The sequence below is a fragment of the Exserohilum turcica genome (genome assembly GCF_000359705.1).
Source record: "Exserohilum turcica Et28A unplaced genomic scaffold SETTUscaffold_14, whole genome shotgun sequence".
In the NCBI taxonomy this organism is placed as follows: domain Eukaryota; kingdom Fungi; phylum Ascomycota; class Dothideomycetes; order Pleosporales; family Pleosporaceae; genus Exserohilum; species Exserohilum turcicum.
In genome coordinates this window covers 414,051-438,911 of record NW_007359959.1, presented here as the reverse complement: position 1 = coordinate 438,911, position 24,861 = coordinate 414,051, and the positions used below count along the sequence as shown (strand labels likewise).

General features: G+C 50.8%; 9 protein-coding genes across 9 annotated transcripts; 4 read left to right on the top strand and 5 right to left on the bottom strand.

Annotated features, from left to right (window-relative positions):
- Positions 1 to 95: 95 nt before the first annotated feature.
- SETTUDRAFT_38129 (uncharacterized protein) lies at positions 96 to 702 on the bottom strand (the record flags this gene model as incomplete). The annotated part of the gene is made up of 2 exons (XM_008025135.1): positions 96 to 562; positions 624 to 702. The coding sequence occupies 2 exons, from the start codon at positions 700 to 702 to the stop codon at positions 96 to 98; spliced, it is 546 nt and encodes a 181-aa protein (XP_008023326.1).
- A 609-nt stretch (positions 703 to 1,311) lies between these two features.
- SETTUDRAFT_148278 (uncharacterized protein) lies at positions 1,312 to 2,005 on the top strand. The gene is made up of 2 exons (XM_008025282.1): positions 1,312 to 1,382; positions 1,445 to 2,005. Exons 1-2 carry the CDS (start codon positions 1,319 to 1,321, stop codon positions 1,900 to 1,902), a joined length of 522 nt encoding a protein of 173 aa, XP_008023473.1. The 5' UTR covers positions 1,312 to 1,318; the 3' UTR covers positions 1,903 to 2,005.
- Positions 2,006 to 2,460: 455 nt separating this feature from the next.
- On the bottom strand, positions 2,461 to 3,637 carry SETTUDRAFT_168055 (uncharacterized protein). Its single transcript, XM_008025281.1, has one exon. The coding sequence runs from the start codon at positions 3,563 to 3,565 to the stop codon at positions 2,555 to 2,557; it is 1,011 nt and encodes a 336-aa protein (XP_008023472.1). The 5' UTR covers positions 3,566 to 3,637; the 3' UTR covers positions 2,461 to 2,554.
- Positions 3,638 to 4,431: 794 nt separating this feature from the next.
- On the top strand, positions 4,432 to 9,970 carry SETTUDRAFT_38126 (uncharacterized protein; the record flags this gene model as incomplete). Its single annotated transcript, XM_008025134.1, has 4 exons — positions 4,432 to 4,727; positions 4,775 to 6,179; positions 6,232 to 8,598; positions 8,648 to 9,970. The coding sequence occupies 4 exons, from the start codon at positions 4,432 to 4,434 to the stop codon at positions 9,968 to 9,970; spliced, it is 5,391 nt and encodes a 1,796-aa protein (XP_008023325.1).
- Positions 9,971 to 10,424: 454 nt separating this feature from the next.
- SETTUDRAFT_46402 (uncharacterized protein) lies at positions 10,425 to 11,221 on the bottom strand (the record flags this gene model as incomplete). The annotated part of the gene is made up of 2 exons (XM_008025164.1): positions 10,425 to 10,757; positions 10,807 to 11,221. 2 exons carry the CDS (start codon positions 11,219 to 11,221, stop codon positions 10,669 to 10,671), a joined length of 504 nt encoding a protein of 167 aa, XP_008023355.1. The 3' UTR covers positions 10,425 to 10,668.
- A 2,212-nt stretch (positions 11,222 to 13,433) lies between these two features.
- On the bottom strand, positions 13,434 to 15,430 carry SETTUDRAFT_168053 (uncharacterized protein). Its single transcript, XM_008025280.1, has 6 exons — positions 15,281 to 15,430; positions 15,099 to 15,226; positions 14,836 to 15,049; positions 14,542 to 14,791; positions 13,734 to 14,493; positions 13,434 to 13,671 (listed from the first exon to the last, which is right to left on the bottom strand). Exons 1-6 carry the CDS (start codon positions 15,410 to 15,412, stop codon positions 13,503 to 13,505), a joined length of 1,653 nt encoding a protein of 550 aa, XP_008023471.1. The 5' UTR covers positions 15,413 to 15,430; the 3' UTR covers positions 13,434 to 13,502.
- A 1,096-nt stretch (positions 15,431 to 16,526) lies between these two features.
- Positions 16,527 to 18,185, top strand: SETTUDRAFT_168049 (uncharacterized protein). The gene is made up of 4 exons (XM_008025279.1): positions 16,527 to 16,648; positions 16,721 to 16,865; positions 16,949 to 17,481; positions 17,534 to 18,185. The coding sequence occupies exons 1-4, from the start codon at positions 16,582 to 16,584 to the stop codon at positions 18,076 to 18,078; spliced, it is 1,290 nt and encodes a 429-aa protein (XP_008023470.1). The 5' UTR covers positions 16,527 to 16,581; the 3' UTR covers positions 18,079 to 18,185.
- A 572-nt stretch (positions 18,186 to 18,757) lies between these two features.
- On the top strand, positions 18,758 to 20,622 carry SETTUDRAFT_168048 (uncharacterized protein). Its single transcript, XM_008025278.1, has 5 exons — positions 18,758 to 19,516; positions 19,579 to 19,730; positions 19,783 to 19,853; positions 19,905 to 20,198; positions 20,261 to 20,622. The coding sequence occupies exons 1-5, from the start codon at positions 18,920 to 18,922 to the stop codon at positions 20,419 to 20,421; spliced, it is 1,275 nt and encodes a 424-aa protein (XP_008023469.1). The 5' UTR covers positions 18,758 to 18,919; the 3' UTR covers positions 20,422 to 20,622.
- Positions 20,623 to 20,732: 110 nt separating this feature from the next.
- SETTUDRAFT_176237 (glycoside hydrolase family 38 protein) lies at positions 20,733 to 24,462 on the bottom strand (the record flags this gene model as incomplete). Its single annotated transcript, XM_008025277.1, has 3 exons — positions 20,733 to 22,413; positions 22,462 to 24,229; positions 24,305 to 24,462. The coding sequence occupies 3 exons, from the start codon at positions 24,460 to 24,462 to the stop codon at positions 20,968 to 20,970; spliced, it is 3,372 nt and encodes a 1,123-aa protein (XP_008023468.1). The 3' UTR covers positions 20,733 to 20,967.
- Positions 24,463 to 24,861: the final 399 nt, after the last annotated feature.

Below are 24,861 nucleotides of genomic sequence, written 5' to 3'. Positions count from 1 at the left end.
TCAGGTTACATTGCAATTCGCGCGTCACGCGGCTTACGGATACTGCTGCTTTTCGAAACAAGCCTCTAGCCATCCCGTTCCGTAAATCCTTCCGATTAGACCAGGTGCTGTAGCTTTGTGTACAACGCGATCAGCGAAGCGATCAGTGGCAAGGTTGCTCGAACGGCATGCCAGCGTGTCCACTTGTCTAGAGACTGGTGTAGAGCTTTATTTGTGGCATGATCCATCCAGAACTTCTCAGTGCCTCCACTTTTGTCGTTATTCTTTCCCAGCCTTGCAATGGTTGCTTCGAGTGGGAAAATCATGACTCTTTCCCACCAAGCTACTTGCAGCAAGGTTAAGAATGTCAGTGCGAATGGCTTCCACTGTGCTGCCTCGGCCGCGTCGGGGTGTCGTGAAAGCACGGCAGCAGTTATGCCAAACATGAAGGCAAAGCTTGCATTCAATGGCTCCAGCCAGGCGCCACCGCGCCGGGATGTTTCCAAAAGCTGCTGAACAGCGCTACTCGACGGGTTCATTTTGATTATCGGAATAACCCACAGGTTGAATGACCATGCCGTGCCTAAAACACGTGAGTCATGAGTGCCCCTTAGTCATGGTCGATTCGATCCGGAGAGACACACCTGAAATAACAAGCAGCGATATGATCATCGCCCAATGCAAGAATGGTATGACAGAAAATATCGTATCCAAGGAAGCCATTTGGGGCACGAATTTCCGAGAGCAAATAGTGTTTCTCTGCACGACAGGGCTGCCTTGCTTCAGCGTCTCGATGTAGACCAGGGATATGGAAGCAACTGCGTGAAGAGCAACTATTGGAGAGCGCAACCCGCCGAAAAGAGAGAAGGAACCGCTGACCCGATTGTACTGTGTGTGGGAAGGGCGGGTGGTTCGATATCGCAAGATGATACCAAAGATGTTTCACGGTCAATCAGCAAAGATGAGCACCCCTCTTGGCGTATATAACGGTTGGCCTTGAGTTCTTAGATTCACTCCCAAATGCCGTGCGTCGCAGGACGGAAACCGAATGCTGTGTCCAGTCACATTAGACCGAGCACGAGGAAGGTCGGCGAATGAGATTTATCCCGACCAAGAGTAACTCTACGCGAGACCAAAGCGCCCATTACGTGTGCACGATTTCAGCCGCAAAAACAGCGACTGCGATAATCGCGACCGCGGGGTACATTCTATATCATTCTGCGATAGAATCAGGGCGTTGATACCGTATCACACGCTTCAATCGAGTAGACTGATTTGTTGTCAGAAACTTCTATCACCGTCACTATCACTCCTTTTTTCACCACTCCTCGGACCGATCATGGATGAAACTTTGATTCGCGCGGCACATGCTTGGAGCATCACCGGCGCTGCCTTTTTGTCGGGTAAGCATGTTTATGCGAATGGAACTCGTAGTCCACATGTACTGAATTCAGCCTTCTCTTAGGCTTTATCGCGTGTTTCAGCCACGCCGGAGTGCCTACGCTCAGCATAGCTCCAGTCGACACTCTTGTGCATCAGTTCAAAACCATGTACAATATTGGGAAAGCTACATCACCACTGATTGCCATCACCGTCACTATTTGCAATGGCTATTCGGCCTATTGCTCTAGGGCTGACACACATCTGATTGGTGATAATGTATCTCGTTTTGCTTTGTACACAGCAGCAGCAATTTGTGTACCAAGCATTGTTCCGTACACGTTGTTGTATATGGAGCCCACTGTTAACAGCAAATTGTTGGCACTTGGTGCAAAGGTGGAAAAGGGGGCTAAAGCAAAAGACCTTGGGGTTAGTGAGCAAGAAGTTCGGGGCATGTTGAAAAGGTGGCGAGGAATGAATTTCGTTCGAGCAGCGCTTGTAGCTGCTGGTGCTGTACTGGCTGCTGTTGCTACCTTCAACTAAGCAGACTCTTTGCGAGTTTGGCGACTCAAGCAGCACACATCGAGACGAGGATGGATAAGATCACCGATGGATTAGTATAGATATTTCTTGATTTTGAATATTGGGATTGGGCCAGTCATTTCTGGGACTGTAGTTGTAATGCATGGATCTCCTTTGTATGTTCACACAAAAGTTTGTCGTCATCTTAATAAATATTTCGTCAAATGCATAACTTCAATTTTTCAACCTGATTGGAATAATTCTTGGACTCGCAGTTGTCGTTCCAATAAATACATTCTAAATGTCTCTCGCGTTCACATGAAATGAGAAAAAGAAGACGACAAGTGTAAACGGTAGACCACCCACTGAACCTTTTGCGAATGAATAAAACACACTTGAGCCAGGTTCTTGTATATCAGACTGTATTCGGTGTTCTAAATGATTCACTGTTGTTCGTGTTTTGTATCAACTCTTTCTTAGTTGATATTCGCAGTGTCTGAGCTGATACTGTTTCACAACAACATTTCATCACCAATCTATGACATTAACAGCTCACGATCAATGCAAAAATTGACGCGAAAAAATGAATGCATTGAAACTGACTAAAGCCGCACCTGACACGCATGTGGTATATCTAATGCATCTATCGAGAAGCTAAAAAAAGTATCTAAACTTAAGCGGTTGCACGCGTAACGGAAGATTGCAAATGTGGCATCGGGGTTGAGTTCTGCTCGCTCGCGATAAGGAACCACTTTCTCTGGCCCCGACAAGCCTGGAAGCCGACTTTACCATCTCCCGCGAGTTTTCGAAGCACTTCATCAATGAAGGGCTCCAATGCCAAGGTTCGGGTTGTTTCGTCCACCGAGCTTCCGTAAATGTTGTTGACAATGTCTCGGACGACGGGCCGGTTCTGCCCGTAGTCGCGGAGATTTTTCAAAGCCCTGATCACTTGTTTCTCCCTTCTGTATTTTGATGACAGTTCTCTGGAGATTTTTGTGTTCAAGTCGTCAATCGTGATGCCGTGGGCCGGGTGGCCAGCGCGGCATTTCTGGTCCATCATTTTGTGCAGACTCGACATGAAGATTCCGAGATCCTCAACTGCACTTGTACCGGTACCAAGGATGTTGTCACCGGTGAACATGGAGTTCTCTTCCTTGAGAATGAAACACATGTGGTCTTCTGAGTGGCCAGGACAATGCACTGCCTCGACAGTGGCTCCTTCGACGCAGAACTGTTGCCCGTCGTAGATGTCTTTTTGTCCTAGCTCAGGGTCGTTCTTGTAGATGTGCTCTTTCAAATGTGGGTACATTCGAATAAGATCTGGCACTCCTCCAGAGTGATCTCCGTGCCAATGAGTAACGAGAACATATTTGATGCTGATGTTGCGCGATTCCAGAGTCGATGCAAGTAGCTTGGCATACTCGGGCTCTCCTCCGGAGGTGTCAATCAATATGCGAGAGGCCCCTGTACCGACCAAGAAAGTGTTTGTGCCTTGAAATGTGAATTTTCCCGGATTTTGTCCTCGCACTCGTAGGACTCTTTCCGTTACTTGTTCGACATCGGGAATCTGTTCAAGGTTCGCTGTTTGGCCTTTCAGGTAATCTTCAAAAGCGCAGATGTTAAGCGCCTTGTTGATCTGCCTGTAACCACCCTTATCCTCCGTGCTGACTTGGTCGGTCGACATGGTGAGGGAAATAGGATTGCAGTCAAAAGAGTGGACAAGCGGAGGGGAGTTGTATGAAGAGGTAGGCTTTGATTATATTGACGTGAGTGCACAACTTTCAGCTTGCGACAGCGAAAGCCTGTTGCAGGACAGCTTTTAAATCCTTTTCTGAATTGATAATCACCTCGGTTGGTGGCTCAAGCCGTCTTTGGCTCAATCACCCGTGCTGATCACTACTGGCTGGAATTAAACACCACATCTCGATATGCATGGAAAACTATCACTATCATTGCAGGGATAATGAGCCACCATCCCGAATTAGTGATATCATGTCTCTTGTACGACTGTAATATTCATGCAATAGGTTGGTCGGAATCTCGGGTTGACGTCGGAGGTCAGGGATGGATTGGGAATTCAGTCGGTGGGATGCGGATGTTTTCGTCATCGGGCTCATTAGAATTGCTCCGTACCGCAACAACCCGACAATCTGGATGAGGCCATGCTGAATTCGGTTGCAGATACTTTGAGATGGTTCTCGCATGCCTCATCGGCATCGGGCTAGTGTAATCAGTGCTATTCCTCACTAATTAAGTAATCTGAAGCTGGCATCTGTGGGGGCCTGTCAGCAAAACCGCATACGGTAAGAACTCTGACTACACGCGCTCACCACGAGCGTTGAGACATATTATCGGTGATATGACCCGAGGCCTATTGGGGTTCCCGAGTATTGGCACTCTCAATAGACATATTAGAGTTCATATTTCAGTGTGCCGGGTACATTGTTTGCAACTTCAACACCATCACTACTTCACATTCTTTCATGAGTGTAGAACCTGAGCATACGCATTCTCCAATTTTCAGACACTGATCATTGAGTCTGAGCTACAATGGAGGTTGTGTATTTCAGTAACGAGTTCCCCAAGGAGGACCTGACGGACATCTTCCGCCAGTTACACAAGCAAAGCAAGAGCACAAATCACGAGCATCTTGCCCGCTTTACGAGAGATGCGACCAGGGCAATCAAGGAAGAGATTGAGAAGCTACCGTCGAGCTTGAAAAACCAGATACCCCCTTTCGAATCGCTCACCTCTTGGTCGGAACAGAAGGAGCTCCGTGAAGGTGAACTTTGCGGCGCGATTGATGGCGTTCTACTGATCCTCGCTCAACTCTCGGTATACATTTGGTATGTAAACTTGGAAATATTGCCATTCCTGTTACTAACATCGACAGTAATGCCGAGAACAGCGAAGAGCCATCGTTTACGCTAGAAGACACACATCTCGCGGGTCTAGGCGTGGGTTTGCTCTCAGCAGCCGCGATTGCGCTTGCTCAGGATGTAACCGAGATTCCTTTCTATGGTGCTCAAGCGATTGCCACTGCCTTTCGCATGGGAGTTCATGTACAGGCAGTGTCGAGCTACTTGGAAGCTCGAGATCTGGATGAGTCCCCAAAGACATGGGCGTACGTGGTTCACAACGTTGATCCTGAACAAACAAAGAAAGAGTTGGACGCATATCAAGAAGCAGTACCCAGTTCCGAAACCAGCCGCGTCTTCATAAGCGCCGTCAGTCGTACGTCGGTCACGATCAGTGGCCCACCTTCAAGACTTGAGAACTTGTTCAAGAAGGCTACGGCATTCAGAGATGCCAAGTCTATCGCGTTGCCCGTTTACGGAGGCATTTGCCATGCTCCACACATCTACGGGTCACACGACATCGAAGCTATCATTGAACATGTTGCAGCTTCAACAAGTCAACGAAAGACGCAGAATGCACCCAAATTCCCACTCTCGTCTACGAGCTCTGGCACCCCATACACAGCTTCCAGTGCAGTGGAGCTGTTCAGGTGTGTAGTTGGAGAACTTCTGACGAAAGCGATCGAGTGGGACAAAGTCATTGCAAACGAGGTCGAGCATGCCAAAGAGAACCAGCGAGCCCAAATCAGACTCTCCTGCTTCGGAAACTCCATTCCACTGAACGACTTCAGTACTGCTTTGCAGGATGCCATCAAGGACGCTTCTATTTCCCTGAACAACTACATGTCAGTACTTCGAAAAGACGCCACTGAGGGCACTCCCCGGGGTACAGCACAATCTAAGCTTGCCATTGTCGGAATGTCCTGCAGATTACCGGGAGGTGCAACCAGTAATGAGAGGTTTTGGGAAATTCTCGAAGCAGGTCTCGACGTCTCTCGGCAGATACCTCCGGATCGATTCGACATCACGACACACTACGACCCAGAGGGTAAAGACCTTAACAAAACAATGACACAGTATGGATGCTTCATTGATGAGCCTGGAATGTTTGACCCAAGCTTTTTCAATATGTCACCTCGAGAGGCAATGGTCGTTGATCCTCAGATGCGGTTGTCGCTCATCACTGCGTATGAGGCATTAGAACAAGCAGGATACGTCGCCAACAGGACTCCATCAAGCAAGCTCCAGCGTATCGGAACGTACTACGGTCAGGCAGCTGATGACTATCGTGAGGTAAACCAAGGACAAGAAGTCGGAACGTACTATATCCCCGGTGGATGTCGTGCTTTTGGCCCTGGCCGTATCAACTACTTCTTCAAATTTGCTGGCCCTAGCTACAGCATTGACACTGCTTGCTCTTCGGGACTTGCCGCCATCGAGGTGAGTAGATAATTTTCCAAGCCGTGGTGGGATATATACTAACTGCTGATAGGTTGCTTGCCAAGCACTATGGAATGGAGAGATTGACATGGCCGTAACTGGTGGAGTCAACATTCTCACCAACCCTGATGGTTTCACTGGCCTCTGCAAGGGCCATTTCCTTACCAAGGGCCACAATGCCTGCAAGACTTGGGATGCAACCGCCGACGGCTACTGCCGTGCCGATGGTGTAGGATCTCTTGTCATCAAAAGGCTAGAAGATGCACAAGCTGATAACGACAACATTCTCGGAGTTGTCCTTGCTGCGGGCACCAACCACTCGGCAGAAGCTGTCTCCATTACCCATCCGCATGCAGGACACCAGGCGTACCTAGCCCGTCAGATTCTCAGGGACGCGGCTGTAGACCCTCTCGACGTGTCCTACATTGAGTTGCATGGCACGGGTACACAAGCTGGTGACTTTGAGGAAATGAAGGGAGTCCTGGACGTCTATGCCCCAAACACCTTCCCAAGCCGCCGACCCGAGCAAAAGCTACATATTGGAAGTGTCAAGTCCAACGTTGGTCACGGAGAGTCAGTTGCAGGAACGACGGCACTGATCAAGGTGTTGATGATGCTGCAAAAGAACGCCATTCCTCCACACATTGGAATCAAGACCGAGATCAACCCGCGCCTGCCAAAGGATCTGGACCATCGAAACGTTGCCATACCATTTTCAATCACTGATTGGAAGAAGGATCCCAAGAAGAAACGACTCGCAGTTGTCAACAACTTCGGAGCTGCTGGGGGTAACACCATGATGCTTTTGGAGGAGGCACCTGCGGTTGAGGTAGCACGCGAGCAAGAAACCAGGCCGACCCATATTGTCACAGTCTCGGCAAAGACCAAGACCTCTCTCCGCGGTAACATCGAACGTCTCCTTACCTATCTTGACAGAAACCCCGATGTCGCGGTGTCAGATCTCGCCTACACAACCACTGCGCGCAAATACCACCACACACACAGGGTCGCGATCAGCGCTACGGATATCGCTTCGGTCAAAAAGCAGTTGACTGCGCAGTTGACAAAGATTGATTCTTTGAAGCCCCTTAACAAGGCCAATCCACCATCGGTCGCGTTTGTTTTCACCGGTCAGGGCGCCTCATACCAGTCCATGGATCTTGAACTATACCACGATGCACCAGTCTTCCGAGAGCACATCCACTACCTCGATAGACTAGCTCAAGCCCAGGGCTTCCCATCATTCATTCCAGCTGTCGACGGTTCTCATCCACGGGACTATGAACATCCACCAGTTATCACGCAACTGGCGCTGGTTTGTCTAGAAATCGCACTGGCTCACTACTGGTCTTTCTTGGGCGTCAAGCCTGACGTTGTCATGGGCCATTCCCTCGGTGAATACGCAGCTATGCATGTCGCTGGAGTCATCAGCGCAAACGACGCCATCTACATGGTCGGTTCCAGAGCACTAATGCTCCAGAAGTCATGCAAAGCAGGCAGCCATTGTATGATGGCAGTCCGAGCATCTCTGGAATCCGTTTCTACTGCTGCAAACGGCAAGCCATACACTGTGGCCTGTATCAACGGCCCATCCGACACGGTTCTTAGTGGCACCAAGGCACAGATGGACGACATCGCCGTAGACCTTGAAGCGGCCGGATACCGCTGCATCAAACTCAACGTTGCATTTGCATTCCACTCGGAACAGGTCGACCCGATCCTTGATGAGTTTGAAGCAATCAGCAAGAGCGGCGTCGTTTTCCACGAACCCAAGCTGCCTGTGATCTCTCCTCTGCTTGGCAAGGCAATCTTTGATGGGCGATCATTGAATGCCGGTTATGTGCGGAAAGCCACGCGCGAGACAGTAGACTTCCTTGCTGCCACCAGGAATGCATTGGATGTGTCGATCATCAGTGATGAAACTGTGTGGATGGAGATGGGCCCTCACCCGGTCTGCGTTGGATTCATCAAGTCGATCTTGCCGTCTACCAAGGCTGCTGTTTCGTCCTTGCGCCGTGGAGACAACAACTGGAAGACCATCTCTGAGAGCGCAGCAGCTATTCACCTCCATGGCGTGGATGTGGACTGGAATGAGTTCCACCGTCCCTTCGTGGGTGCGGTGCAGCTTCTAGATCTACCGACATATGCCTGGGATGAGAAGAACTACTGGCTTCAGTACAATGGCGACTGGTGCTTGACCAAAGGCAACAACTACTATGAGAAGAAGGTTGAGGCTGCAGAGCCTGCAGTCGGCAGTGCTCAAAAGTACGAGTCTCTGAGTTCGTTGGTGCAGAACATCATTGCGGTAAATGTGGACGGAGATCAGGCTACCGTGATCATGCAATCCGACCTGATGCAGAAGGACTTCTTGGCTGCCGCCCATGGACATCAGATGAATGACTGTGGCGTTGTGACATCAGTAAGTCTGACCCCATAGTTTCCCGCAAAACTTGCTAATATCCACTCAGTCAATCCATGCAGATATTGCTTACACTCTGGGAGAATACCTCTACCGCAAGTTCTACCCAGGAGCAAAGCGAGTCAACATGAACATTACAAATCTGCACGTGACCTCGGCCCTGATTGCCAAAAAGCACTCCATGGACACGCCACAGTTGATTCAAGTCACTGCAAGCACAGACGACATCACCAGTGGTGTGGTGGACTTGACATGGCAAAACGTCCAAGAAGATGGAAGCTGTTTGGATCCATTTGCAACAGCTCATCTTGAGTTTGGGCAAGCGGATGTTTGGCTAGAGTCCTGGAGCCCCATGGCTCATTTGGTCCAGCATCGCATTGAATCACTGGAACAGCTCGCTGCAGAGGGCAAGGCCAACCGCTTGTCACGCAACATGGCTTACACTCTTTTCGCAAAGAACCTCGTCGATTACGCCGACAAGTACCGAGGCATGCAGTCCGTTGTCATGCATGACCTCGAAGCATTTGCCGACGTAAAGCTCAGCGAGAAGGTGGACAGTGGAACCTACACGGTACCTCCATACTTCATTGACAGTGTGGCTCATCTTGCAGGCTTTATCATGAACTGCTCCGACAGCATCGACACAAACAACAACTACTGTGTCACGTCTGGTTGGAAGAGCATGCGATTTGCCGAGCCTTTGACTCCAGGAGCAAGATTCCGGTCCTATGTCAAGATGATACCCACCAAAGAGGACCCATCCACCTACTTGGGTGATGTGTACATCATGAGACCTGATGACAATTCCATTGTTGGAATGGTAGGAGGTATTCATTTCCGCCGCTTCCCGCGCATCCTGCTCAACCGGTTCTTCACTGCTCCGCAGCCCTCCAAAGCAGCCGGTCAACAAGCCAAGTCAGCTCCTGCAGCAATCAAGCCAACTCCGGTTGCGGCCAAGCCTGCACAACCAAGAGCGAAGACTACCCAGGCAAGTCAAAGCAAGCCCCTGCCCGCTAAGCAGGAGGTGTGGAAAGAAGAGCCTGAGTCTTCGTCAAGTGAGAGTGAACACAGCCACTCGGAAGCTTCAGTCAACACTTCCACGACTAGCATTGATGTTCCCGCCACTTCGGCTCCCCCAAGCAACAGCACAGTCACTAAAGCTCTCGAGCTGATTTCGCAGGAAACCGCGATTGATATCGCTGAACTGACTGATGATGCTGAATTCGCTAACCTAGGCATCGATAGTCTGATGTCTTTGGTGCTGTCTGAAAAGTTCCAGAAGGAACTCAATGTCAAGGTGAATGGTAGCTTGTTCTTGGATTACCCGACTATCGGTGATCTGCGCGAGTGGCTAGAGAAGTACTACAGCTAGACGGGGGTGGCTTTGAACTTTCCTTGTTTTTTTATTATGTTTTTCTGTCTTTTTGGTTTTTTTTGGGTTTTTATGTTTTTTTTGGATATTTTCTGTCATGTCTTTCGGGTCCGCACTGTGTGGGTATTGGTTTCATACTTAACGGAATGATTGATACAGTAACATATCAATCACATATAATTCCTCAAGTTTTATCAACAGAATGCATATGGTTATAGAAAATTAAATTGCTACTTCCATCCTGCAGACCCTATTAATAGCTTTCGAACTTATAAAAAAACAGGCAGATATCAAGAGTTCAGGATGTGAAAATGGTACCTAACCGAACCATTTGCCTGAACATCGAGGGGAAAAGGCATTATGACTACGGAAACTATAATGGAGGAGACTTTTGAAACGTAAGCAGGACTCCACTAGTCATTGAGTATATCTAGGCATGTCTAATCTATCCTTAGTTACATCAATATCGGTTGCTTTTTCAGTGATAAAAATCCCACTATCAGTTGCAACACTGCTCCATCCGCATATAACATCTCGCCAACGCTCACGATTGCTAAAATGACCACAACCTAAAATATACTCGAGACCTTGGTCCGCCCATCCAACATCTTATAACGTCACGTAGAAATACACAGTAGATATACATAAGTTTTACGCTGACAGGAATGCGCAAAACACCTCACACCAGTTGTTCAATTTCACAGCCAACCCAGAAACACCACTGCCACAGTAATAGCTGTAGCTACGAGTGGTATTGAGCGTCGTCCATAGTTCTGAGCCGCAATTCCTTTGCCTTTGTCAGCTTCATCTAGCACACACGGAGAGAAACTACATACCCTCATCACCATCGGTACCAGTTTCCTGGGCTCCGTTTCCAGATTCGTCCGTGGAAGTCGGTGTTGAAGTCTCCCTGGCACCAGTCTCCGAACCAGACGCACTCGCGTCTCCGCTCAACTTTACGCATAGACTCTCAAGGAAAGGGCGAGATGCCGGAATCATGCCATTGATGCAGTTGGAGAAGTCATTTCGGTCGTCTGCCTCGCAGAATTGCGTGCAGTTGTCCTTGAGGCGCACCTCGGAACCTTGGTTGCAGCACGATGTGATGTTGACGTCGTCAGGACGGACATTGACTTGGCAGACTTGGCCTGAGAACCCAGCGCGATCTATATCGTTGAGCGTGACGTCGCCTATGCAAGCCGTGGGTGTGGGAATGGCGTTTCCAGTTGTGAGAGAGCTAAGTGAAGATGTCATGCTGTGGGATTATGTAATAAGATCAACGATGAGCAGGCGTTGGAATGGCGTGCATCGATTCATGAACGTGGAAAAAATTAGAGCCTGCTCAATATACTTGGGGACTTACCAGCTTGAAATCAAGGCAGCGAGAATGCTGAGATAGTTCTCACAGCACAGCGCCTTGGCAGAAGTCAGGCGCCACGATAGTGGCGATGAGGCATCCAAGCCACAGCCTATAAGGTCAGCATTATGCTTGGCTTCGATCTGTACATCTCAAGACCCACCATGTGTGAGTTCCGATCGCGCTTTTTGCTGGTAGTTGGTTCAAGGTTGGATTGGTGGGGACGGCACACGGCTTCCATGCCAAGCGCGAAGACGGCTAGCGGCAACCTGCTGACGTTGCTGTGAACGCATTGGGAGTCGAATGGGAATCCTGGTCTATAGATTTTCAAGTAAAAGAGTAGGGGTATCAAGAAACGCCAGTCTTCAAGAAGCCGAGAAGAAGGCAACTGACGCAGGGCTAGAGAGGTGACCCACTAATCTTTGCACACATGCGCTGATGAAGATTTTGCAGTTGCTTTCCCTAGATTACATTAAATCGTAGACATCTTCGGCCTAGACTAGAGACAATTATATGCCAGTGTTAGGCTTGGCAGAAACAGTGATAGAGCCCAATATCGTTCCATTTGATCAGAAGCGTCGCATCCGTAGCCAACCACATGACGACGCTTCTTGACTTGCTATAGTAGTTCTAGAGCTTAGGCCACTTTAGTATTCTAGGCTCTTACTTAGGGACTTTTATATTCGGATAAAATGCACCAACCAAACGAGTTTTTTATCCCATTATTTTGGTCCACCAAGGGCTAGGCTACTGCTGCTCGTGCGAACTCTTAGGGGCAATCTATATAGCATAGTACTGCGGCTATACGTTGGACCTTCCGCTAACCTCCAACAGCAGGATTACCACCAACTATGTACAGTTCTGCCTGAGGCAGTTTATTCACAGTCTTATCAAAATAGAGACATTGTGATCTAGTGAAGCTCAAGCCTGCATAGTCCAAAGAGCTTAGCGCCTCTATAGCAAATCGAGACAGGACGAACCGATAGACTCGAGTCGAGGCACAAGATCAGGAAAAGGGACGATAGAGGACGAGATAGCCAACAGGGCCAAGAGGTTCCACGCAGCCTTTGCAGGCATCGTGATATCCTTACCACGTGGGTTCATATCGCAGGGCAACCGTGCATAGATTGTGCTAGCGCCAACGATACTTATGCAGATGCGTAGAGATGCTATACTAATCCAAATAGGCTGTAAAGCCCCCGAGACTGTAGCGCGTTTAACCTGATTATCCTTGTATCCCCTACACACAAAAAATGTGAGTGTTCTACGCCCAACACAACATAAAACACTACACCACCACAAAAACAGAAAGCTAATACTAAAGTAAGTTTCTAAGAGTGCTACTACTAAGAGCAGTAGAGATTACACATCATCACGAAAAGTTGAACCCCCGCTTCAATATTCACTCTGTATCGCGTCGTGGTAGTAGGAGCGTTAGCCACAGACCTACTTACGGCGACACCGCAACACATACTTATTGAGGATCTCCGCATAATCATCTCCACGCAACTACCGCGTCCACACTACATGTCAATAATACAAAAGAAGAAGAAGAAGAACACAAAAGATTTGCTGCAGCCCGAACATGCATACCTGGTTCCATCTCCCTACCTGATCTTTCCCTTCCTACATGTAAAAAACACAAAATACCCACACGCACTATTGCTGAAGATAGACGTTGGAGAGGGAAGACAAAGAGAAAGACAATATGGCATGCCCCACACCCCCAACGTTCCCCACCACAACCACAACCACAAAAGGCACCCAAGCTTTTTACCCCGCATGCATCCGTCAGAACACGCATCGTACGCACCGCAAAGACCCATTTCGCGTTTCGGCCCGATTTACGGACGAAGCGTGTGTATATGCATGTGGAAGAATGGTCCGGCGCGGCAGCATGTATGTATCCATGTATGCATGCATGTGTGTATGTTTGTTTGTTTGTTCATGTGTTTGTGAAAACAAGAATAAATGCTGCAAGTCAAGTGCGCGCTCTGAATTAAATAGCATCAAGTATGAAAAGCATTCGGATTTTGTAAAGTGATCACTATCCTGTTTCATATTTGTACAGTACGTACGTTTTAGGAGGGTGGGGGGTTCTTTTTTTTTCTCTTCATGAATATACATGTACGTAAACTTCTCTACATATATGTTGCAAAGATTCCCAGAGAATGGCGGTTACTGTTCTTTTTCTTGTTGGCTCGACAACTGATACTTGACCGGACGATTATATTTGGAAAGCGACATTAGCGCTTCCTGGCCTTCACGAATAACAGTCTGCTTTATTTGGTCGTTGCGAGGGATGAATTGGACTTTGAAGGGTTTAGGACGCCAATTTCCTCCGCTCCTGGTTTGGTGTTAGCGTCTTCGTTGCCCTCCATGCAGACATGGTTTTAGATGGTGACTTACGTGTAGTTGTTGATGTCCACAGGTATCTCTTTGCCCGTCTCGTCAACGGCAGGCAGGATCTTGTAGGCCCAGAGTAACCGCGCAACGCTCAAATGGGTTCCCTGCTCGGCGAGAGCTTGGCCTGCACAGCTTCTTCGGCCCCATCCAAACGTCATGTATCCCTTTTCTCCAGGGAACGGTCGGCGGTCTTCCGTGTCGAGGAACCTCTTTGGGTTGAAACGATCGGGGTCCGGGAATTCGCGCTCGTGGTGATGGATAGCCCATATGTTTCCTTGGACCCATGTGCCCTTGGGAATGTAGTAGCCATTGTAGACATCGTCTTGGTTGGGTGCGTGCGGCTTTCCGCCGACAATTGCGACGGAGCGCCAGCGGAACACTTCTTTGGTAAAGGCCCGGATGTAGGGTAGGTCGTCTTCGAGCGTCGGACTTCGCGAGTTGCCTACAACACGGTCGAGCTCGTCCCAGGCAGGCTTCACGGTCTCGGGAAAGGCGCGCATGGCTAGCACGGCAGTGATGAGAGTATAGCTAGATGTCTCTGAGCCAGCACCGAAAAGATTGGCGGCTAAATTCGTGACCTCGTTACGATGAAGTTTGTACCTTTCAGCTTCGCGGAAGATGAATTTTGCATAGTTTTCCTCTGGAGTTTGCAATGCTTCTTCGGCGAGGGTGTAGAAGAAGGTTTCACGGTCGTACTTGATATTCTTGGGCTTTTTGAAGCTGCGCATCCAGGGTGCGATTGAACTTGGAAATTTGGCTAGCCCTGAAATCCGGTCAGAGAAATCTTCTCTCCTGATGCGACATCACTTACATGGGAATGACTCCATGATGAGCGGAAATTCTTTGCCGACGACGGCCAGGTGGCCCGCTCTCTGCATTTGAGCTATTACTTCTGTAATCAGCGGATCTTGATCATCCTCGATACGCCGTCCGAAGCCGATGATGGAGACAACACTCGATGCATAGCGTTCAAAATGTGTGGTAAACCTATCCGGCGATGTCAGAAGGTCGTAAACCACCACCTTGTTCTCGTCGTCTTGAAAGCTTCGGTATTGCAAAACCTGGGATTGTCAGCCACGAATCATTCGTCACGTGAATGGCTTACTTGTTGTATGCCAACACCATGATGTGTGATCTTTCGCAGCTCGCGAAATTTCTGTCTTTGCTCGTTGGTATATGTGTATTTGTGAATGAGATTGTATTGTCCGTTCATCATATCACCAAATAAGAGCATGCGTGGCCTGGAATTGTAAATGTTGGAGCGTTTGACCAGAATCTCATCTGCTGTCCAGGCATCATTGATCCAGATTGTGGGTCGTCTGCATAGCGTTAGTCTCTTGCATACTAGACGTCGCAGCGGCGACTGACCTTCCAATCCAAAACGTGATCAAGGGGGAGTTGTATTCTTTTGAGAGCTTCTCGACCGTATACCAGGGCTTTTCTTCAGGAAGGCTAAGTGTATTTCCAAAAAGAGGTAATGGCAACGGGCCAGGTGGCTATTCAATTGTTAGTGCTTATTGAAATGTGCATGGGGTTGGCAGAGACGCAACCATCCGTTTTCTCAAAGACAGCATGCGAAGATAATCGAAAACCAAGGCTATTATGCCCATCACAAGGACGGAGACAACCCACAAGCCTGAAGGCTGGAAGAGGGTCCAGCCTCCTCCCTTTTCAGAAATCATAGCGAGAGCCAAGGTATGAATGTTGGTAGTTTATTCCCACCAAAGATGGTGCATGGAAAGTTGATGTGGGTGTGTAGTGCATTTATAAACCTTGGGGAGTGTGGTTGTATCTGTCACTCGCCATCCCCACATTCTGATTTGGTGGGGCAGCACGCTATGGCGGGTAGCTGGACATAGATCTTACATGGCAGAAAAGTGGCACGCGGGATTTGCAAAGGCCGAAGACCGAGCAAGTGATTGGTGTCGGAGGACATGACGAGGATACCTAGTCTGATTCGTGTTAACAATGTACGTAAGTATTCGCAATTTCACGTGCCAATACACGTGTATTCTTTTTACAGAGCATTCAGCGCAATGCAGGTGTACTTTTTCACTAAGAGCTTACTCGCTTCTTCGTGGTATGGTTTTGTATTTGGACATGTCCAGTGTCTACGGATGGCTCGGTTCAAGCGGCATGTTTGCTCGTAATAGTTTAATGCAGTATTATTTGACAGAAACATACAGGCAATGTAATGACTGCTGCAGGTTGGTTTTCCATCTTCGATGCGAAAGGTCTTCTTTATGTGCTATCAGTGTCGATTACCGCTGGACTGTCCACGTAGACCGGACCTGGCGGAAATGGCACGGAAAAGGCGGATTGTTGATATGAGCCTGAAGCAGCTTTCAAGAGACTGGCATGAGAATTCCGAATGTATTATATAAATAGAGCGACACGACAGTTCCCGAGTGGAGGATGTCACTTCTGCTGACCTGTTATTTGAGTTCATCCATGTCCTTTTGTGGAATAGGCTTTCGTATTCGTGACCAGAGACGGATTCGCTCCAACTGCGGCGGCTGTGCAACCAGCTGCAACGTCTATGGAGAGTGGCATCCCCTGGTGTACTGGCAGCGTACCAAGGTGACGAGAATAGCGCTGCAAGAATCAGCTGTGGACAGGGTGGACGTGGAAGAGGCGCTGCCGGTGCGCGGTTTGTTGGATGACGCACGGCGAAACTGCGGATGGGCTGCTGGATTGGGTTTAGCGCATGGGCCATGGGTGTCATCGCAATGCGCCCGCCATGGCACCCATGTGTGATGCGAGTACATGGCCTTGAAGCGGGCGGGAGCATGCCTTGGACACGTCTCACCCTTTGCGCGCGAATGAATCCACTGCCACCGCCACCGCCAACATGAATGCCATGCACATAGCGGGCGAGGCCTGTGACATAGCCAACGTCGGCGCCCATGGCACGAAGCGTACGTCTCCACCTGCTGCATGCAATGCAATGCACGACACTGTCCAGTCGCTAACACTGCCAATGGCTCCAGGCCGGCGAAGCTCGACGGTGCTGAACCCCAGGAACTACGTCAAGGAAGAGCTGTGGACACGGGCGCCCGTGTTTACCGGCAGCACGCAGTTCGAGCCGCTGCCGGATGCGACAAACATCCTCATCACTGGCGGAGCCGGCTTCATGTACGTCGCGACGAGACCACGGGAGGTTGCGAGCTGTGCGTCTCTTCCCTTGGGTCGCGCGCCCTCGACTGACACGCGTACAGAGCCTGCTGGTTTGCGCGCCATCTGGTTCTCACGTACCCCCACTACAACGTCGTCTCGTTCGACCGGCTCGACTACTGTGCCACGCTCAACAACACGCGCATCCTCGACGGCCGGCCCAACTTTGCCTTTGAGCAGGGCGACATCACGCTGCCCGCCGACGTCAAGCGCGTGCTGCGGAGGCACAGAATCGACACCATCTTCCACTTTGCCGCCCAGTCGCACGTCGACCTCAGCTTCGGCAACTCGTACGAGTTCACAAACACCAATGTATACGGCACCCACGTCCTGCTCGAGCGAGCGAGGGAGCATGGCGTCAACAGGTTCATCCACATCTCGACGGACGAAGTGTACGGCGACGTGCCCATTGGCGCCGCCGACCTGAGCGAGACGAGCATACTGGCGCCGACGAACCCATACTCGGCCAGCAAGGCCGCAGCAGAAATGATGGTCAGCGCATATCGCAGCAGCTTCAAATTGCCCCTGATCACGGTTCGGGCAAATAACGTCTATGGGCCGCACCAATTCCCCGAAAGTAGGTGACGCACGCTTTCACGCAGGGATGCGCAAACCTGACGGCGAGGCAGAGATTATCCCCAAGTTCATCATGCTCCTGCAACGAAAGCAGAAGCTTCTCCTTCACGGCGACGGCTCGCCCACGCGGCGCTATCTGTACGCAGGAGACATTGTGGATGCGCTGGACACGATCCTGCACAAGGGCGCCGTTGGGCAGATCTACAACATTGCCTCCAAGGACGAAATATCAAACACGGAGATTTGCCGCCGTCTCCTCGACAACTTCGGCATCCCGAGCAGCACGCCGGCTGAATTTGCGCAATGGGTACAGCACACCGAGGATCGGCCGTTCAATGATCAGCGCTATGCGACCGACGGCTCCAAGCTCACGGCGCTAGGATGGCAACCCAAGACGAGCTTCGACGAGGGACTCAAGACGACAGTAGAGTGGTATCGCCGGTTTGGCGAAGTGTGGTGGGGCGATATCAGCAGGGTCTTGACGTCTTTTCCGGTAGTAACAGGGAATGAAATCTGGACAAAGGAAGAGCACGAAGACCTGCCCTCGTCTGATGGCGAAGGCATGCATGAAGAAGACAGCGCCGTATGGACGATATAGCATCGTGTCTGTTTGGGCATTGGGTGACAACGGGCGACTGTCTTTGCCCCCCGAAACAAGGGACGTGTTACATGTGGATGGAGGTTGCGACAAGAAGCTGCGATTAGATACCCTCAAGACAGACGTAATGTGTAGACCTGATTCCATTCCGCGCTCTTATTATTCTGTCTTTTGAATCCAAGTCTGTTTCGTCTAGTCCGTCCATGGCCATGGGCGCTTTTTCCACTGCTGCCCCTGCGCGACTGGCACAAGCAGGATGCAGTAATGATATGCAGGGACCGAAAACAATGGGACCAGCCAACCCAACCCCATGCAGCCCAATCTCCCACGAGTCCAAGGTTACGTTGGCCAGGTGAGCAGCTTGAACAATCAAGGCAAAGGAAGAGGCGAAGCATTGCTAGCATCACGTCGTCTCTACCAATCATGTGCATGCACTGCCACTGCAAGCGGTGGCGTACCTGAACTCCGCCCTCTGGCTAGCGTCAGCTTCTGGGCGCTTGAGCGTGCAAGATTGAAACACCAGACGCCCCGGCCTGCTGTCGCTAAAACACCCCTCATCTCCCTGTAACTTAAACTTTACATAAAGCCAACGTCGCTCGCTTGTCTGTCCATGTTGAAATTAGACCGTCGTGAATTGGCAGCCCCGACAGCTGTTCTTCACACAATCGATAAGACGCATCCCCACAATTAGCTAGCTGCCTTCCCGACCCGTCGGCCCTCACCGTCCCAACGGCCACTCCCAACCCTTCACCTCACTCCTCCAATACATAAACGCCGACCCCAGAGGTCGCCAACCACATCCAAATCTAGCCTTTGCCAATCCACACTCCGACACGCCACCATGGGGCTCTTTGGCAAGAAGAAGGACAAGGGTGCTGAGGCTGAAGACAGCAACCGCTCCGCCCTTTTTGGCAACCGCAAGGGAAAAGAGAGCCCTGCCGCTCAGAATCCCTATGCCGCGCCTCCAGCAAACGACCCCTATGCTCAACCACCTCCCTCATACTCCAACTCGGGCCCCGACAACTCTTTCCGCCAAGAGAAGACGCCCGCAGTGACGGGACCAGGCCAGAGCTACGGACAGCAATCGGGTGGATATGGCGCTCAAGGAGGCAGCTACGGCGCTCAGTCGGGATATGGGAATGACCGTTACGGCGGCGGTGGCGCGACTCAGCGCCCTGGTGGTTACGGCGGACTCGGCAGAACTCCATCGAATGACACCATGGCGACTGATGCTGGTCGCAACGAGCTTTTCGGCAATGCCGCCCAACGACAACAAGCGCGACCGCAACAAGAATCCGGTGGCTATGGACAGAGCGGCGCCTATGGCGATAGCCAGAGCGGTGCATACGGTGGCGGTGCTTCAGGGGGCTATGGTTCCACACCAGGTGGATACGGCACCTACGAAGACCGTCAACTGACGGCTGAGGAGCAGGAAGAGGTAAGTCTTGCAAGCTCAATGACTCCGAGATATGCGCTAACCTCGCCCCTCCCATCGTATAGGAAGACATCAAGGCCACCAAGCAAGAGATCAAGTTCATCAAGCAACAAGATGTGTCCAGCACGAGGAACGCTCTTCGTCTAGCCGAACAGGCCTTGGAAACTGGTCGTGGAACCCTGTCTACCATGGCAGCGCAAGGAGAGCGAATCCACAAGTACAGTTCAACACGCCCCTGGACTCTTACCAAGGCTCTAACATTTTCGCAGCACTGAACGCAACCTTGATCTGGCCGCTATCCAAAGTGACAGGGCTTCAGGACAGACCAAAGAGCTTGCCCGTAAGTGACGGTCCAGGTCGATACCTCGAAACCAATACTGACTAGTGCCAGGAATCAACGCCAGCATGTTTTCCATCGTACCCAACCCCTTCACCGGCAACTCGAAACGCGAGAAGGAAATGCAGCGAGCAATGGACCAGCATGCACGCGACCGCGAGACGCGTGAAGCAACCAACAAGGCGGCCTGGGAGTCGAATGCCCGTGCAAATGCTGCCCAACGAGGGCTACAGACCGCTGGTGCGGGCATAGGAGGCAACAAGGCCTCACTGGCCCAGCGCTCAAAGTACCAGATGGAGCCCGACTCTGAGGACGATGAAATGGAGAATGAGATTGAAAACAACTTGGGTACGTTCCTTTTCACACTACACGATTTCCATAGATGAAATTTACTAACCGCTGAATAACAGATCAACTCCATATCGCCGCAAAGAGCCTTAACCACCTCGGTCGCGCTATGGGCGAAGAAGCAGACAGGCAGAATGAGCACATCACCCGCATCACGGGCAAGACGGACAATGTCGACGATAAGATCGCCAGGAACAGGCTCAAGCTTGATCGTATCCGTTAAACCGGCGTCTTTGTACAAATTCGAGTCTTTGTGGGAGGGGGTTCGAGGCAGCATGGTTAGATTGTCGATATTGCATCTAGGCGTTTTTTTATGCAGATGAAGAAGAATGAATGAATTGATGGATGAATGAATGCTAAATGCTGCGCCCCTTCTGTTGAAATAGCGAGAGGGATATATCTCATATCATGTCATGTCATTGTGCTTCATCATATACAACAAGTGCTACCAACCCTAATTTTTTTTCCCCGCAAACTGGACATGATTGAAAAAGGTACAACACCATATGTAAAATCACGCTTCGTAATCCATTACTCGAAAGCAAGTATATATCTGTTCCCTTATTTGGCCCACAATCTGTAAACCCCTACCCCAACCCCAAACCCCAAAAGCATCGCGACCATGAATAACTCCACGAAAAATTCTTCTTCTTTTATTCATTTTTTTTCTCCCTTTGATTTCTCTTTCCCACCAGCACGAGCACGAGCACCAAGGCCACCTACCGAGTGTTATGAAAAAAAAAAGAGAGGTACCTTTTTCTTCACAGCCTCACGCAAGCACAACCTTGTAACTCGCCACTTCAAACGCCCTAACGTCAATTTGGACACCCTCCTGCTCATCGTCTCCCTCGCCCGTAGCAAACACGCCAATTTGCAGCTCACTCTTGCCATCGTCATACTCGTCCTCAAGCGCATTGACTTTAACGACGCGCTTGACTTTGAGGTCGCCCCATGTAAGCAGGCCTCTGCTCTTTCCGCCGAGCGAGTCGTAGACGCGCAGGATAACGCAGTGGCCTGGTTTGACGGGGAGTTCGCCGCGGGAAACGTCCTCGTCGTCTTCGCCGCGTTTGATGGTGTCGAGGACGAGGTTGTCTGCGCTGTAGATGTGGAAGGGGTTGAGGAGAGCGGCGGAGAGCGGCGTGGGCTGCGCGGCGTTGTGTCCGACGATTTTGAGCGGGTTGTTGAATTCAAAGGCTTTGCGGACGGTGCGCTGGTCCAGGCCGCCCGTGTGCGGGAACATGGCGTAGCGCGTCTGGTGGGTTCCCATGTCGGCGTGGCCGTCGGGTGCCTTGGGGGCACGCAGCAGGGAAAGACGCATGACGTTTCCGACTGTGGCGAAGCCGTACTTGTTGTCGTTGAGAATGGATATGCCGTATGTGGCCTCGGAGAGGTCCGCCCATTTGTGGCAGCAGACCTCGAACTTGGCCATGTCCCACGACGTGTTGTAGTGGGTAGGTCGGCGCACAATGCCGAATTGCGTTTCGTAGCTGGCCTCTGTGTTGACAATGTCGACGGGGAACTCGACCTTGAGGAACCTCATCGTCTCGTGCCATTCGATTTCAGCATCAAACTCAATGGCGGATGCAGCGGTGCTGACTGCCGGCAAGCTCATCGTCGTCTTGATCCACGACTTGTCTGAGATCTGCGTCTCGATTTGCAGGCTTACGCGGTACGGACTGTTTTCTGTTACAGTGACCTTGTTCGCTTCGAGTTCCTTCCGTGACTCTAGATGGTAGACTTCCACGTCCCAGGCCTGCCAGTAAAGAGGCTTGTCATCGAAGATGACATATTGAGCGGCCTTGGCTCCCTTTGGAATTAGTTCGCGTTGCGCGTGGTTGTCATAGAGCGAAGTAATGGTGCCATCAGTGACTTGCACCACAAATTGGCTGTTGCGCATTTCGTAAACATTGAAGTCAACCTGCTTGATAGATGCCGTATGGGCGGGGTGATCTGAAGTAAGGGGGCGAATCTCCAGAGCGCCCAAGCCCTTTTGAGATCCGTCACGGTGAGCGAGACCGTATCTGGTCTCACCCAAACCGTATCTCGATTGACTTGCGGTACTGGGTAGTTTGATAATCTCAGTGCGGTTCCATGGCAAGGTGTTGAGAGCCATAAGCTTGGTGTCTTCGTTCCAAGTGGTCTCGTCACCGAAGCCGAGCTCAGCCAGTGCGTCGGAAAGCAATCTCTCTCCAGTGGCAAACACATTGGCATAGATCTAGCATAGTCAGCACCTATTCGAACAAAATTCAAGGCGGAAACTTACGCGATCGGAATCATCGTAACAAATCTCAATCGAACTTCCAGGCAGGCAGTCGTGGAACTGGCACAGCAGCACGTCTTCCCACATATCATCAAGTTCCTTCTTGGGATACATGTATGGAGTCTTCTTTCCAAAGCCACTCTTGATCGTGGCCAAGGTCGCAAGATATTCAATGTCCCTCAGCATAATCTCAGACTTGCGGTTGTTGCGCTTGTTGTTTGCCTGCGTCGTGTACGTTCCGCGGTGGAGCTCAAAGTATAGTTCGCCATACCACGTAACTAGTTTAGTGCCGTTCTCGACATTCTTCTCCAGACGGTCAAAGAAGTCGTCTGCAGAGTCACCAAGCTTGAGGCGAGGAAGCAGACCAGCGGTGTCGCTCATGCCACGGCATCTCCTGAGCTTTTCGAGGTGCTGCCATGTTGGGCCACCACCTCCATCTCCCTTTCCAAAGATGAGCAGCGATGATTTGTCCTGGTCAAGAGACTTGTGTTGCGTTACGCTGCGTTTCACATCTCCAAAGTTGGCCTCGCCAGTGTATGTCTCGGAGGGCGGCATGTGGCAGATAACCTGGCTGTTATCGAGGGCAACCCAATTGAAAGTAGTGTGGGGAAAGGTGTTGATGTTATTCCAACTCAGTTTTTGGGTCAGGAAACGAGTCATGCCCGAAATACGGCAGATCTGGGGTAGCTGCGTGGAGTATCCGAAAGTGTCTGGCAGCCAAAACGTGCGGCATCGTTGGCCAAATCTACTTTCAAAGTAACGTTGGCCGTACAGGAACTGCCTGATGAGGGACTCTCCACCGGGCAAGTTGGTGTCATGCTCGATCCAGCTACCGCCGATAGGCTGGAAGCTACCTTCCTTGACCTTCTTCTTGACGCGGTCGAACGTGGATGGGTAGTACTGCTCCAGCCATTTGTACTGCTGTGGCTGGGAGCAGCAGAAGCGTAGCTCAGGGTATCGGTCAATGAGATCGCACTGGTTCGACCAGGATCGGTTGACTTTGCGCTTGGTTTCATCAAAAGGCCACAACCAACACGTGTCGATGTGGCAGTACCCAATGCCGTGTACAATAGCCTCCTGGTCTGTTTCGTACACCTTGTGCGAATCGACGTCGTTACCAATGTACTCGGCGGCGATCTTTCGGGCCGCCCGGATACTCTCTCGACTTCCATTGCCAGCAATAAATGTGTCCATGATTCGATTGCAGACCTGCTGGGCATCGTGGATCTGGGTCGAGTCTGAGGGAAATTCGCGGGCTGCGTCGGAAATCTCCCAAAAGTCAAAGTAGAGGGCTCTCGCGTCTAGATTGACCGCCTGGACCTCGACAGTGTGCAGCCTGTAGTACTTGTTTGGGTTTGGGGGCTGAATCGAGTCTCCGCCAGGCGCATTACCAAACATGCCGTTGCAAGCCATCTCGATGTAAAAGGTATGCTCCTTGCCATCTCGGAACTCCTTGGGCAGTATCCATTGTGTCCGCTCGCCTCCGCCCGTCAGTCCGTGCACAGTGTGACCGTCTTCGGTCCAGATCAAGCCCTCGTTGTCCGCATCCCACACAAACTCGAGATGTTCCTTGTCTAGCATGTGCTCGGGGAGGGTGAGCTGGATCTTGAACCAGTGTGTCGACCAACTGGGGCCAAAGGACTCGCCGACCTTGGTCGGGTGGAACTCATGCGACGTTGCCTCTTTGAACAAAGGACGTGAGAGGTCTGGGGGTGAGTATACGGAGAGCTTGATCCACTCAGGACCTGACGTGGTGGCTTCGGTGAGCTTGCTAGACGACACATAAGCATACTATAGCGGAGTCTGTGGGTAGTAGCCATGGCCACTACGGGCTCCAAGAGCTTACCCGATAAGATTCTGCCCTCTGTACTGTCCGCCATCGAAAAACTGCCTCAAACGACTCTGGTAAATGCTGTGAATCTGCTGACCGACGGGGCCTTCAGCTAGCTTGGGGTAGTCCTTTGCTACCGGCACCGGCATGTTGCGATGCGATTCTCCCCCCATGGTAGACAGAGTTTACAGGTGTCAAAATTTAAAACTTGGTATGTGGGTTGATGTGAGAGTGAAGGAGGTGAAGTTAGCTGGAAGCCACAAGAGCTGTGGTACCTTGCATTGGCCTTGAACGGTCCGGTGTTGGGGGTAGCTGGAGCTTTCCCCGCATCTTGGCGGATTGTGGCCCATGCTCCCGCACTTACTTATCGATTATCCGCCCATCTCCACTTGAATGCTTCTTCCTTTGAGTTTCCGTGTCACGCTTCTTCTCGGATATTTCCCATGCGCGAACGGTTGTCTTCCAGACTCATGTTTGAAAATCAACTGGGATGTATCCTGTTCTTTTCATCATGAAGCCGCCACTGCGGTGTTGAGACTCCATGTGCTCCAAGATACCATCCAACAGTGTCA